General features: G+C 38.7%; 1 protein-coding gene across 6 annotated transcripts in view; it reads right to left on the bottom strand.

Annotated features, from left to right (window-relative positions):
• LOC133962165 (neurexin-3-like) overlaps positions 1–15,878 on the bottom strand; it is a 103,736-nt gene that overhangs the window by 12,231 nt on the left and 75,627 nt on the right. For 4 of the 6 annotated variants that reach the window (XR_009922084.1, XM_062397644.1, XM_062397649.1 and 1 more), the window contains 5 exons: positions 12,329–12,510; positions 7,261–7,432; positions 3,294–3,383; positions 2,153–2,460; positions 1,130–1,211 (listed from right to left, as the gene is read on the bottom strand). Coding sequence is in view for 5 of the 6 variants with exons in the window: in XM_062397644.1 (XP_062253628.1) it covers positions 1,130–1,211; positions 2,153–2,460; positions 3,294–3,383; positions 7,261–7,432; positions 12,329–12,510 (834 nt within the window). In the remaining variant the exon portion in view is untranslated. Of the gene's footprint in view, positions 1–1,120; positions 1,212–2,152; positions 2,461–3,293; positions 3,384–7,260; positions 7,433–12,328; positions 12,511–15,878 lie in introns of all 6 variants that reach the window. The other 2 variants (XM_062397646.1, XM_062397647.1) reach the window with 1 other exon arrangement.

Here is a 15,878-nt window from a genome sequence, read left to right on the forward strand (position 1 = left end):
CCTGAGATAAAATTCTGAGAAATAGAATGCACTATTGTATAAGATATTAAATCTATGTCCTTTACTGTTTTAATTGTGATTTGACATATAACTAGAGAAACTGACAAAATCTTGACACCCAACAGCAGCACTTTGTGCATGGCTGAGTAAAAGACTTCCGACAGCAATCAAATAAACATTATTTCTTAAAACTATGTTAGTTTTTTTATGTAGAAAGAAATGACATATATTTTGTATTATTATTATTCGGTATGGAAGTGACAACATGCCTGTTTGCTGTTTCATACTGAAATTAGAATTACTAAAATATGGAAATTCCCAAATTCTTTCAAATGTTTGTGGTATCGTAATTCTGGAACGTTGAGAATTTTCCTTAAATATTTTGATACAAAAAAGACAGAATAACAAGAACACCTAAAAAAGCAAAAGTATGTCCCGAAAAGAAAGGAAGCTTGTACACAGAAATTCAATGATATCTGTTCTCTATTACATGTACCAACACAAGCCTCTCAATATGGAAAAAAAACACAAATGAAAATGAACATGAAAAATTGACCAATGTGGTCGAGACAACACGCTGAATATTATGCTCAAAAGGATTTTAGTTTTTTAGACACTGTCAAATGTGTGTTATTTTAAAGATGAACGTTTGCAGAGCAGTGAATGGACTCAAACATATGTTGCAGCATCAGTGCAGAGAAAATGGTTCACCATCATTCAGATTTTGCACATTAATGATGACATGTGCTAACCCTCATTATTCCTCTTAGCAGACAAAATCTGTATGTGCACTGGTGACCATGTTAACTACTTTGGAAGACCCCATGTGCAAGTGTAGCTCATGATACTAATGAATTACCTTCTCTGTTACTTGTGTCAACTAGCAGCATATTAACTGGACTGTTATTTGAATTTGCACATGGCATTCAATCATCCAGCTTTCTTTAGATTAGTTAAATACAGTGCAGCTGTCTTACCAATGCTTACGATTATCACACTGGCTGTTTTGATGAAGTTACACTTTGTCTAACCATGGGGCTGTGATGCTTTTGAGGATGTCTTCATCCTCTGGTGCAGAGATGAGTGAAAGCACAAAGAAAGCAAGCAAATTCAAACTAACCTAGCCCACCTGCATGGCTAGTCTCGCACTCCTCTAGGTCTTCATCATCGCTCGAACACTCTGCGGAGGACACTATGTCATCTGATGGGTGCTTCGCGGCCACAACATAGGTTGTCAAGAGGTCACAGCCGCAGCAAAGATACCCAAACACAAAGAGCAAAACACAAAGAGACAAGGAAAGACGAGGGGAAATGGACAAAGGAAGTTAGAAGGTGAGAAGGACTCTGCCCTTTGAACAATTGTGTGACAAAATTATCTTAACTCAAGGTTCACTTTTTTCTCTTAACTATTCCCCTTAGTTTATATGGGTTTGATCAGTTGCCATTGAAATGGCTCAATTTAAAATCACATGACCTTAAAGGGGTCATATAAGCCCCTTTAAGGTCTTATATGACCTTAAAGGTCAAAAGAATCTCTGGTGTCATATGTGAACGTCATCCTTGAGCATTCTCTGTGGAAGGTTTCGTTTGACTTGTGGTTTTGTGGTTTTGTCTTACACTTCCTGACTCATCCTATTAGAAAAACTTAAGGGAGTAGATGGAAACTAATATTAATGTTGCCTACAAATTCACAGCACCTTACAGATACATTAGTTTACTTTTGTAATGTCTTTCTGCTGCCTGTATGCTTTTATAAATTGTCTCAATTCTTTTGTTGCATCCTCTCATTTAATTCTAAGTAGATGAATATAATCCATCTGTTTATTCATAGGAAAGGCAGCATCTCATAACATTTCTTGTTTTCGTTGTAGTTTTCTTGTGACACCTCTGTGACTTCAGGATAGCAACAATAACGTAAAATAGCGTCTACTGGCCTTGCCTAATGGTGCCTGATTTTACCTCTTGAATGCCAAGCACCATGCATAAGACTTTCCATTTTGTTAACAAGAGCTCCACGTGAAGCCAACAATAGCATAATAACACATGGCTGATTGCTGTGTATCGAACAAAGTCAACTTCAATCATACTGAGAATGTATCCTGTCTTATGTCTGATCCCTTTTTGCAAAGTTATAATGAACATTTGACAATACCTGTACAGTTGAGGAGGACCTGTGTTTCCGTGTGGTCGTGGTGGACATCATGGTAGTTGTCTCAATGAAGGTTGTGGACATCTCGGGGGCCATGGCCGTGGTCCTGGCTGAGCCTGCCCCACTGGGCACATCACCTACCAACCTCACGCTGCCGTTGATCTTGATGTTAGGGTTACCCTCAGCCGCCATGTTCAACACCTTTAGGCCATTATAGTAAAGGCCAGACAGTTGACCCTGAAAGGGCCGGGCATGATCACTACCTCCAATTGCGACTGATGCTTGAGTGTTGAAAATTGTCAACTGCCGCCCTACAGGAGAAATCCACATGGAATATGTATTCAACTGAGGAAATACAATTTGAATATACCTTTTTTGTAATTACACAGTTCACTTGCAACACGACTAATAGGCTTTATTTACATGGAGGCACAACAACCATGGTAAAGCAAAGAAGTGCCAAAGTGATGTGACATCCAGTCCACAGTATTAACTGTGATTACATCACAGGCTGCTACAAAATAACATATGTACCTGTGATCGTATCAGGATGCTTAGTTACAACTCAGTAGCCTGTTGTAACAGTTGTTTCGTGTATTTCTGTTTTGTCACATCATCAGCAATCATCAGCATCAGTGATGTCATACTTCACTGTGATTGGCTCAGCTCTTTCAATTATAAAACCACACATTTAGCCTTTGCGCACTTGGCCTTCTTGGAACCATGATGGCAGCTTAGTGGTAAGAGGCCCACACAGTTTGTAGCCAGGACCTACCACTTTGCACTGGTTGTTGCACTTACACAATTCAAGTCCAATTCTGTGAGAGATATCTTCTCAATTCGTTTTTTTAAATGGACTTAGTTCTATTATATAATGAGTTAGTTTACAATTTATTCATTCATTGATTTACACTTATTTAGTATCTTAGTTAGATATGTAAATATCCGCCCACAGGATTTCCTAAGTTTAATAGTATTTTGTTTGTATGAAGAAGTCATAAGTTCCATCGATGTGGCATCTTCTGTGCTGAAGTGAGCCTCACAAAACATCTCAAACCAAACATTATATAAGTGCAGATGATGTTTTCAACATTATACCAGTATCGTAACACATAAAGAAAAATACATATTTGTTTGAAATTACCTTTCTCTTGTAGCCACTCTTCTACTGGTCTGGCGTATTTGAAAGGAATTTTCTTATTGGCCATTTGATAGCGTTCAATGTCGCTGTTCCCTTCAAAGTTTAAGAAGAAATTTATAAAGACATTTATTGATCATCAGAATTAAGTCACCATGTCATTTTCTCCTCTAACATTTAAAAAATGTTTAAATAATTTTATCCGAGGATTACTTTTTTTAATGAGCTTGCTTTAGTTACAGTATGGATCTTTAAGCAAATTTCATTTAAAAGATCAGGGGAAGAAGTATCCCTGAGCTGAATGTTTATAAAATGTAAAAAGAAAATAACACAATATAAAGATAATCAGTTATATCAGACAACAGGATTTGTAGTTTGCATGCAACACAAGAGTTAATCATCAACCACATTTTTCTGGGCCTTGATTTTCATGATATGGCAGAGGCATAAAAGGACATGTCACCATACAATGCCCATCACATGAGGGTATAACGTAAGTTACGTGTCACTGGACAGCATATACGTTCATGGAACTGACTGATGATATGTTTGATAAGTGTTTACTCACAGCCGTGCCTTAGACGGGGAATTGGTCATTTACCAGTGTAAATGCCTCTGCACCTTTGAATTGTGATAACCCCAGTTAATGTTTTAGGAATGTGTTCAATTGACCCAGTGTAGGAGTAGCTAAGCAAAATTACATCTTGTGACTGTCAGGAGAATAGCAGGCCGACCAAGTGTTTTCTTATGTAAAGTTTGTGGCTGACTTTAGTCTTGGATCTATGAAAAGATATCTGGAGGACCAGATGAAGTTTTCGAAGTGTGTGTATGTGTGCATGTGTATGTGTGCTGGAATATTTTCCTAGGGTGACGTGCAGGAAGACCCGCCAGAGATTTCGGGAGAGAGGTAAAGAGACATAAGAGTAAGAGAAACGTTTTTCCTTGAGAGACTGCTTGGGTCAACTGCGGCTGAAACAGTCTGACTGTCTGCGTGTAAAAAAAAAGACTGCCGCTGGACATGTTAGCCCAGAATAAAGTGAGCATGTGTTAACCATGGTGGGATGTTGGCATGATCTCTCTTCACTTTAATTTAAACACACTTTCAAATCTCTACATTCCTTCATTAGGCGTAGCCTATTCACACATTTGGCTTCTTCTTAAACAGTCTGTTGCAGCATCATCAGTGGTTTCTGTTTACTCCTCTCACCATGAAGACTACAGTGATGCTTTTTTTTTGCAGAAGAAGTTTCATCTGCTGGCTCATCAACATGTCTTTTACAATGTAATATTTTGGTCACTAGAGATCTGGAGTTGAGAAGCCGATGTCAAAACTTTACTTCTCCAGAGGACCTGACCTTGCTCATAGACTTGAGATGGGATTGATGGAACTTCAGGTTCAGTTTCCATGAGGCTTTGAAAATAAAGAATTGTGGGACAGCAATTGAAAAGTGGAAAATTTCTATGAAATGGGTCTTTCTAATTTGTTTTTACAGAGTGATAGAAAGGAAGAGTGATGGTAGAGAACATAAAACAAGGATATAAATAGAGATAGTAAACGGAAACTGTGGGGAAGACTGAGTAACATTTCACTTGGGCATAAAGACCCTATACAGTGAGCAGGGAATTACTGCACCACCCAATACCCCAAAAGGACGAATACAATTACCATTATCGGACACAATCTTGAAGACATATTAAACCTTTGGAGAGTTGTGGCTCAGCGCTGTGTGTGTGAGGGAGGCTGATATGAAGCTCACTGAGACTTTGCCATCTAATCCCACGCGATTAAATGAAAACACTGTCACTAGTTTACTACAGTCGTATTTCCATCATGCTGACACAGCACAGCCCCCTCCCAGTGTCAGTGGGAAAGAGAGTGTAGACAGAATAAAAGAGGGGGGAAACAGGAGGGCATGTCCTTGAACCACGATGATAATCTAACAGTATTGCGACATTGGCTGATTTGTGTTCAAATTAGGTAATTTAAAGTCTATGAGCAGTGGTTGCAGGGTTCTCTGCAGCTCCATCCTGCCAGTTTCACAAGACCCATTATATTACAAAGAAGATTTAAGATTATCCCATGTGGAAATCTTTCTATCAGAATTATTACTCATTAAAGGACGATCTCTTCCCTCAAGTTCTGCATGTTCCTCTGTGTGTTTAAAGTTTGCTTCATACTTACAATATAGTTCTCTCTGTCACCTCAACAAACCTTTCCATTCACAATATTATCATCACCATAATCGACTTATGTTCTTCAAGCCAATCAGTCACTGGATGATATCTTTGCAATTCTGCCTGTGTTACAGACCTAATATTGCACAATTGTGCTATAGTACAAACATCATTGTTTTCTGTCATCACCTTTGCAGTTGTTTCCACTTTTGACAGTGTTTTGTGGATGACACAGTGATCACTGAGGAAGTTTATTTATGTATTGACAGCAGGCAAAGCTGTTACATTGCCCTTTTACAACTCTGGAAGGTCAAGTTGTTTATTGGTAGGTAAGTTACTAAATCCTATAAAAAAGCTATAGTAACTATTGACAAACAACTATTTACTCTAGACGGAGACATTTGTAAATTTAGATTCTCTGTAAAGGTCTGAAGCATCAGTCATTGTGAGTTCAGACTGACGACAGTAGGTCACACACTACACAATCTTTCACCAGGAGAAATCCCCAACTCGTATGTCTGTTCTCCAACTACATTTCATCACAGAATCTAAAGTGAGAAGAGACACGGTGAGTCTAAGAGATCTTTCCTATCATCCTGTTCTCAGAATGACACATCAGGCTGTAGGAGAAATTCAACCTGTATTTCTTTGTTAATGAGTAATACGACAATTAATTAATATATTGGGTAGTTTGTTTATAAAGAGACCCAGAACGTCCATAGAGTCTGATGCCAATTATTGGCTTAGGTTGGCATCATCGGGGAGATAATATTTCAATAGAGGGAAGGGAGACGGGAGGAGACATGGTTGACATGGAGTCCTAGAGACAAATGTACCTGTGTCAACACAGCAACATTTCAGTTGATTGGTCGTTGTGAGAAATAAATTCACAATGCATCATTGCAGTGCCAATTCACTCTCTAAACACATTGGCAGTCAGCTTAAAATGGTAAATGCTTTTGTATTTTCTAGTCTTGATGACCACTCAAAGCTCTTTACATTACAATTTTACATTCACCCATTCACACACACATTCATACAGTGCATTTATTCGCAGCACTTTGTTATTCTATGGGGGGCCATTCAGGGTTCAGCATCTTGCCCAAGAACACTTCAGCATGCAGATGGGTCAGACTTGGAATCAAACCGCCGACCTTCAGGTTGGAGTAATACCACTCCACCCCTCAGCCACAGCCGCCGGCAGCTTAAGGGGCATTACTGCCAACAAGTGGACTGCAGTCTCTATGCTCTCATTGATTAGTTCTAAGTCTCATAATGTTTCACTTGGGAGCAAATTCTGTCTCAAATGAGACACCTAGATAAAACATTTGATATACCTATCTAGCCAACTGGTCCAATTCTAGTTAAAAAATTTGAGCTTGATAAAAGCTCAGTTATTGGCTTCTTTTTTTTTCTTAAGCCACAATTGGACAATATACTTATTTTAGCTGAAGACCGTGAATAATTTGTTGTATGAAAGTGTATGTATAGCAGGCTATTTTGAATAAGGACTACCCTGCAATTAGTTACATGTCTCATATCACAGAAAAAGAGTTTTGGCCACAAACAGATATATTCCAGTTAAATACAAGAACAAAACATTTTAATTATGTTGTGTATGCACATCCTGTCCAGTGACCTTCTCAACTAACTCATAATGACATGATCCTGTTGCCATATCAAATCTTGTGGATAGTAATCATTATAATTTGGTTTTCACCATTAAATGACAATCTTTTGTATATATTTACTTGTTTGGTGCTTAGTTTTAGATTAGTTTGATGAATTAGTGTTATACCTGTTGGAAAGTGTTCATTGATGGACCAGTTGTCCACCTGCAGCGTAGCATTCCCACCATTCCTGGTAAAACGGACAACATGATACTTCCCATCATTCACTGTGGTACCGCTTTCTTGCACGCTGATATCCACGGTGCCAATGTTGAATGTCACTCCAATTTTCCCTTGTTGCTGAAATGAGAGAACACAATTGTTTATTATAAACAGTGAAACATATGTGTAAGGTTTTGGAATACAGGGTTATTTAGTAATCATCCTAGACATGAAATTGACACACAATTTGATATGTGTTCCGAAGATATTCCAAAGAAAAGCCAAACTTAATGGCCAAGACCCTGTGCCTTCTCTGCTCCTTTACCACTTGGTTCATCCTAATAAGGCAATTGGTATCTGCTTGAGTTCTGAAGCCACATTCTAAAATCTGCACCCTGAGAAAACACATCCTCAGACCTAGGGCTCCCAAAATAAAACATATAAAATGTTGTTGTTAGTTGTTGTAACTAACTTAGTCAAGGGGATGATTTCCTTATCCCTCACACTGTATTTTATATATTTTTTTATTATGTGAAATAATACTTAATTACTGCTGCACCCAGCATGTTTCACATCTGTACATATTGGCTGTGATTACATTTAGACAACTGAATAAGAGGAGCTGGAGATAAAACCAAAACTTCATATTTCAAGCGCTTTCTTTCTATTTTCAAAGTTGAAAAAATGTAGCACAAACTGTTTTTTTACTTGAACACGGTTCATGTCAAAGTTGAATTCTATAAAATGTTCCCCCAAGGCAGAGCCAGCACCAGGGTGAATGTCCTGGCAGCGAAGAAAAGTGTTATACCAGTGTGAGCACTGTACAGCACAACATCTCAAAATGATCCATCCTATATGTCCCAAACAAGATGTTGGTATATATGTATTCAATACAGGAGCGGACACTTTTTTGATATCAGGGCCAGAATAATTTATAGGTCTAGTTTGCAAATCTGGACGAGAAGCAGACTAGCAAAACTCAACACATACAGATTTTTTGTTGAATCTGCTCCTGTTTTTTACAAATCGATACTGGACCATTTCTAAAGAACACAACTAACTGAATATACTGTAGGTGTAGAGCTGCAACTGGTCTGAGAAGGCAAAAGGACAAAACCGAAGCTGCAAATCACTGCACGACAGTAACAGGCCACCGATGATAAATATAAATGCATTAATAGAAAGAAAAACATCACATTCACTTAAGTGTATTTGTTTTCCCTCTGCTCAGAACCTACTCCAAGGCACAAACGCACACTCACATCTCTTCAAAGTCCTGCTTACTTTAGGCAGTGTAAGCGCAGCAAAGACACCCTCATGAATTATTTATACTGAAAGTCTGTTTTACTCTTTTTGTTGAATAAGTAACATACTTTGAAAAAACAAATGTGTTCATGTCTATTGGACAAGAAGAAGGAGAACTGCAAGAATAAATTAATGGGCCTGTAGCTCAAAGCTTTGCTAGATTATCCCTAACGCCAATATTCCTTTGCATTAGTATTCATACATTTCTAAATAGGCTACTTATCACTGGATCGTCTTGAGAACTAAACCCAAGGCCTCAGCTAGCTCTACACCGCGTGTTGAGCCCACTGAAGGTTGGTCCGTGGTGTGCAGGAGTATGCACATCAGCAGGCGGGTTTTAAGCTCAAAACAGCATCAGGAAAACCCAACTCGAAAATAAAGTTGACCTCCTGGATTTTCAGGAATTCCCCCCTATGGCCTGTCAGTCCCCTGTGACCACGCAAGACTTGCCCAGTGGACGTCACCTCTCCTTCAACTCCGCACCTGAGGCCAGATCCCTCCTACACCATCCGACTTAGGAGGGGTGGAAAATCACTCAGTGGGGACCCAAGTACTAGCTACAAACTACCGGGCTGTTGCAAATGACGCTCCTTCACAACACCCCCATAAGCCTCCCACAACTTTAATAATCAGTGACTCCCTATTTAGAAAAGTAAGGGTGTCTTACTCTTTGTTTCCCCGGATCCAAAGTGTGTGATATCAAAAATAAAGTTCCAGAAGTAATAAAATCCCTGCCCAATGCTGAACGAGTTATCGTTCATGTCATCACAAATAACATTCCCAAGCAGGAATCTGAACTATTAAAACAGGACTTTGTCCACCTGTTTAATATCCTGAGTTCCCCAAAACGTAAGATCCTGTCTCCAGACCGATTCCCTCACATGGCCGGGTATTGGGGCGTTTCAGCAGGCTGATTAGCCTGAATACCTGGCTGTCCTTTGCCTGTGCTGCTCGTGGTGTGCCTCTCATGGACAATTTGAATTCCTGGTAACGGGTGGTAATTTTTGGTCCAGATGGTCTTCATCCAATTAGAGCAGGAAACTTGGATGATGCCTGCTTATTTGGTGAATGGACTCAGCTGCTTGAACACACCACACGGAATTATAAAATCAGACAACCTATCAACTATAGTGACCGGAAATAACCAGATGTCCATCAGGTCCCTGTCCCTATCTGATAGGATCCACATTGACTATATAGGTAACTTTTCTTCTGGACATGGACCAAACAGATAACTCAAAAATGTCCGTAATCTCTGTAAACTGCCAAAGGGACTTTGAGATAAAACAATCTGGGGCCTGTCACGAAAATCTGATCTCTATTACAACACTCCCTTCAACTCCTGTAATCACCATCATTACCCCTTGCAGACCCCCTGCAGCACACTCACAGCCCTCTGGTGCAATTCATAACAATTTCAAGTATCTTGACAACATCTTTTACCCCCCTCTTTGAGTCCCACTCCAGAAAAATCTGCTCTTGTTAATATCAGATCCCATATTATGCCATGATTTTATAATTTTTAAGAATTTTGACTTTTTTACCATCACAGAGACTTGGCATTCCCAAGGACACTACAGTTCTCTTATTGAAGCAATTTCTCCTGATTTTAAACACCTCCATCAACCCTGGCTTTCAGGCAGAGGAGGGGAGACGCCTTGCTTGCTAAAAGTCAACAATAAATAAACAGCAACAGCTGCTGCTATAAAATTTCATAGATTTTTTTTTTTTATGTAAACCCATTTTTCATCTTGGTTTTATATTTACCTGCAGAAACCCAAAACAAATTTTAATATCCATAAACCGTCAAAGCCTGATAGTATTTTTATTGAAGAGTTTGCGGAGCATTTATCACATTTTGTACCAAAATTTGGTAAAAACCTCATGTCTTATTACAGATTTCATAGTTACACTGGAATCATTAAACCTCACTCATTAAAATGTAACACACTTGATCTTGTCCTTTGTCCTCGGTCTCAGCCCCAAGAACATTGGAATAAAGGATATATGTGTGTCTGACCACAAACCAGTTTTATTTAATGTGGTTTTATCCCATTTACCTTTGAATCATGATGCACCTGTTCACTGCCGCATTTTTTATCCTAAATGTGTTAGTACATTTTGTTTTTGTAATCAAGTAGTTTTGTCAATGTTGGCAGACAAAACTGTTAACGTAATATTTTTCATTAAATGCAATAATGCAATAATGTTTGAGTTAACTCAACAAATGGGCAGTTAAGTTGAAGTAACTTAACATTTTAAGTTAAAGGTGAAGTTCTTTCAATTTACAATATACAGTGCTGATATATATTTGCAATCCATAGGAATACATAGTTGTAGAAATTTAAGTCAGACCAGATAGCGCCAGACTTAAAACCTTTGGCTCCAATATGTCAGAAAAATAAAATAAGAATTTAGAAACCTGACTTTTTCCAATGTTCAGCTTTCTAAAAATAGCTGTTTAGTAGCTTAATGCATCCTTTATTAGATAATCCCTCATTTGCATATTCAAACAATTAAAAAAGATACATTAAATACAGATTTGTCTTAATTTGTGTAATCAACAAGTTTCATTGTGATTAATTCTACTGTTCTTCCCCTATATTTTCTCTTCTACAGGTATGAACAAACTGAAAACGATCAATATGTAATTGAAGCACTATGGGACACAAAGTGGAAAAAAAACACACATGTTCAGATAATTTAGTTTCTGTGGCACATTCCGTCCTCCCGCCTCTCACCCAATGTCAGCTGACATTTGTTCCAGCCCCTCTTCGACCTTACAGGATAACCAGTATGGACTACCCCATCCTTAAAGCCTGAGGAGTATTTCAAATCCTTAAGTCTCTGCTGAACAAAGTGCTTTTATTCCTTCACCACTTTTCTCTGCTGCTGTTTAGAATGGCTGAATGGCTCCATCCTCTCAGTTTAACACAGCAAATGCCTTGGAGTCACGTGACCAGTGTTGCCATAGTTACTTTGAAAAAGTAACTTAGTTACTTTTCAAGTTACTTGCTTTTAAAAGTAACTAAATTAATACAAGTTACTTTATTAGTTACATTCAGCAGCTGCCGACAACAACCCCGCCGCCTAAACATAAAAATGACAACCGGTTTAGCCAACACTCACTTTATTAGAAACCGCCGGAGCCCCCCCATATGCGCGAACGGAGGGTTCCCACAACGGTGGCTGAGGTGATCCGCGAGACGGGACCGACACGCGTCCAGAGTCGCTGCCGCCGACCGCCGTACCCGGTCCCCTCCAACCGGTCCCCGCCTTCTGCAGCGCCGACGGACACCGCCCAGCGGCCCACTAGAAGGAAAGCCCCCGCACCGCAGACGAGCACCTCCCCCACCAAAAAACCGTCGAGGCGTGCCACACACAGAGCCTCCGGCGGCGTGGTGAGGAGGGCGACGGGGCGACTGCTCCCCCAGCCGCAGAACGTGCCCAGCGGTTTAACCACAAATACCGAAATAGTAACGCAAGGTGACTTGGACAAGTAACTTTAATCTGATTACTGGTTTGGAAATAGTAACGTGTTAGATTACTCGTTACTGAAAAAAGTGGTCAGAATAGAGTAACGCGCTACTAAGTAACGCGTTACCGGCATCACTGCACGTGACACTCCCAACACACACACACTAGGTGCACCAAACTGCAACAGGACAGACGTTGGAAAAATAAAACAAAGTAAAGGTGAGACAGTGCCAGACACAAATGAGAACTTACTATGTGCAGCATGAGATAATCCCCCAGACCAGGAGCGCTGTCAATCCGAACCAGGATGCCATCTTTCAGGGAGCTGCTGAATCCAACAGTCAGCCTGTCGGTCCTGGTGCTCGGCCTCTCATTGGCCGGCCACTTGAATGTAATGAGGCCTCCTCCTTTGCCGAAGATGTACGTTGTCCCAGCTGAACAGAGAAGAAGGAGGACGTGTGGATTTTAAAACCAAGAAAACTCAAATCAAGTTGAATAAAATATTAGGAACAAACAGGTTCATGACATTGTAACAATGATTGCATGTCATTTAGCTGAAGCTTTTATCCAAAGTGAATTACAATAAGTGTATTCAACCATGAGGGTACAAACCCTGAACAACAAGAATCGAGAAAGTACATTTCTTCAAGAAAGCCAAACTACAAAGTGCTATAAGTAAGGGCCATTTAAGTGCTAATAAATTATTATTTTAAACTTTTATTCAAGGTATAGTCGGACATGATATTAATAACTAGACTTACAAGTTAGTGTAAAATTGTCTGAGCACATAAAATACTGATCATCTAATGATTGGTTGTTGAGCTGCAAAAATAAATAGAGTTGCCTCTCTTCCAATCACATTATTGGAGGACCAAGTAAAAAATATGTGAGTTTTGTTTGTACAACATACACAAAAATAATATAAAATAACCACAGTTTTTCAATTACAAAATCCCAGATTACAACAGTGTTGTAATGGATTAGTCATTTAAAGTCAATATAAAGTTAAAAAGAAAATAAAACAAATCACCATTGAGGTTCGGGAAAATATTAATAGGTATTTTTCTCTACCTATTTTCTTTTAATCACAGATGGAATGACAAAGTTATCAGTAATGAAAACAATTAGTAGTTGCAAGCCTATATCCTTAAAAAGGCACACAAACGGTTGAATGCTTTTAAAACACAAATAAACTGTGTGCTGCATTGATGATAAATAAAGACGGAGTGAACGTGAACTTTTTGTCTGAATTAACCCAGTTTAATAGAGGCCTAGATAGCACTATTAAAAAGGTTCCATAGACACTGTAGATATGGCAGATGAATATTACAAGGTGTCATGTTGTTTTGGCTGAAACAAACAGCAATCTGTGAACATTAGGCTGATACTCATTATCAAAGTAGTTGCAACCTGCCAAAATATGTTATTTCACAACATAAACTCATTAATGTTGATGGAAAATGTGATCTGGTCACATCTATGAAGTGTTTTCGCTGTTGCAGTTCAGTTTTACAGAAGCTTCCTTTTTAGAGACAGTGCTGCTGCCACCCACACACCATTCAGTCTGAAGCAGTATCAACATGACTCCCCATATGGGAACAACAGGACACTGTGGTAACAGTACCCAGCACTGCACCACAACAATATTTGCTTCTGCCTGCTTTTGCCTTTTTCTGTCCATCTACCCGGATCAGCTGCAGAAGAGACAGAGGAAATGTTTCTAGTATTTTGTCCAGCTTTGAATGAGACTGTTACAGAGTCATTGACAACTATTGGTAATAGAAATGATCTTCTTTGCCGCTGGGGATGGGTTATTTAAACTCTATCTCATACAGAAATTACCTAACAATAAAACACTATAATTCCCTCTTAAAGTTATTATTATTCACATGATGCTACACTATTTGTGGTCTGATATTAATGTTAATAACCCTCTGTATTAAAGAAGTGTGTTTGCCACATTGTTTGAGTATTTACAGATAATTAACTGTTAGAGGTGATCAGTCAAATGCCAAGTGCAACAAAACACATGTTCCAAGATTTCTCCATGAATAATAGAGAAACAAGATACATTCTTTATTGATCAGAGAATGATTCTCCATCACTCAGTGTCATATGATCAGGGACGTCATGACGATGTCTCACAGAAGTCTGAACATATTCAAAGATGCTTCTGTTTAGCTCATCCAGGTTCCTTTAAGACGACATTAACTATATATAAAATGACAAATAAATCATGATCGACCGGTAGAGATTACAGCATTTTCACATCATTTTGAAGTCTCAATAGGATGTCAAATTGTGTTGTAATGCATTCAATTTGGCCAGTAAGACATAATCCACAGTTTATTTAGATTAAACAACAATTTATCAACATATGGTATAAATTACGTTACTTTGAAACTCACTTTTACTCAATAAAATTGCCTGATTGGGTATATAGAGCAAGAACAGGGTGAGCGTTTTCAGTACTTTTCAGTACTCTGAGCCTCCCTGAACTCTGAAGCATCATCGACCTGATGTTGTGTCCTTGCGCAGCTGCGACCAAACACTACAATACATTTTCAACTCATCTCCAACTTGTGCTGAAAAATGTATAAGCCAATTCTGCCTTCTTAGTCATGATTCATATTAATAATTGGGAATATTATTACAAACTATTAGTTTTGTTCGTCATTCAACAGAATAAAATGGAATGTGAAATTAGTCTTTGCCTGTTTCAACTGAACGTGACTTTTGACCGAACAGACCAACATGATATGGTTGTATACTGCACAGTCTATTGTTTGTATAAAAATCCAGTTTTTGATATGAATTTCTGTAATGCATATGTTTAATAAAGCAAACCAAGTGTTAATTTAGGAAACAAGTGCATTCAAATATATCATCAAATATATGTTTACATCTTGTATTTCATCTTTCCCTGATAAAAAGTGTATGAGACGACTATTTATTATATGTTAAATGTAAAACCCTATTAAATATATATTTAATTACAATAATGAATCAAATTTGTATTTATAGACCGTCACAGATCGCAGCAAATTCAAAAGAAAAATCAAGTTACCGAACAAAATAAACTTTAATTGACAACTATGGGCCAAACATCTTACGCCATATTCATGTTATGCTTATCCACCAGCTGATTATGTAATTGCTGCCAGTCAGAGAAAATGTTGATTAATGGTGGATAATTATTCTATATAGCACAGGCCTTTCTTTTTCTCTGAGGAGTGAGGCTTGACGTGAGAGTAAAAATAACAAACGTCCCGAGAAAGATTCAACTTGTAATGTGTGAGTAATAGATTTTCACTTTAATGTAAATAGAGGTCAACATAACTAATGCAAATATGTTTGGTGTCCTGCTTTGGCCTGTAGGACAACAGAGGCCAAAATACGGACATGTTGTATAACAGGTTTATTTCTAACCATTTATTTAAGTGAAATACGTCAATGCTTCATTGCACCCACCGAGTTGAGTGAGTGTATCATTCTGTATTTTGGCCACAACATGTTTTCTGTCTTGCCATATGCTGCCCCATATGACTGCTGCTACGCTGGGAGGCAGCGAGTTTGTGTGTGTGGATGTGCAAGCATGTGTGTTGGGGTACATGGGATTGTGGGTTAATATACTGTACCTCCCATGATTCCACCAGAAGCCCACGCAACCAATGCTTGTGCACAACACACACTTAAGTTTGCACCCAGAAATGCACACACACACACACACACACACAAACACAGACGAGCTAATGCTAATAAGCAGGCCCTGGCGGATGTGCATGCTGTTTTCTGCGGGCAG

This window comes from Platichthys flesus, chromosome 10 (assembly GCF_949316205.1).
Source record: "Platichthys flesus chromosome 10, fPlaFle2.1, whole genome shotgun sequence".
NCBI classification, from domain to species: Eukaryota; Metazoa; Chordata; class Actinopteri; order Pleuronectiformes; family Pleuronectidae; genus Platichthys; species Platichthys flesus.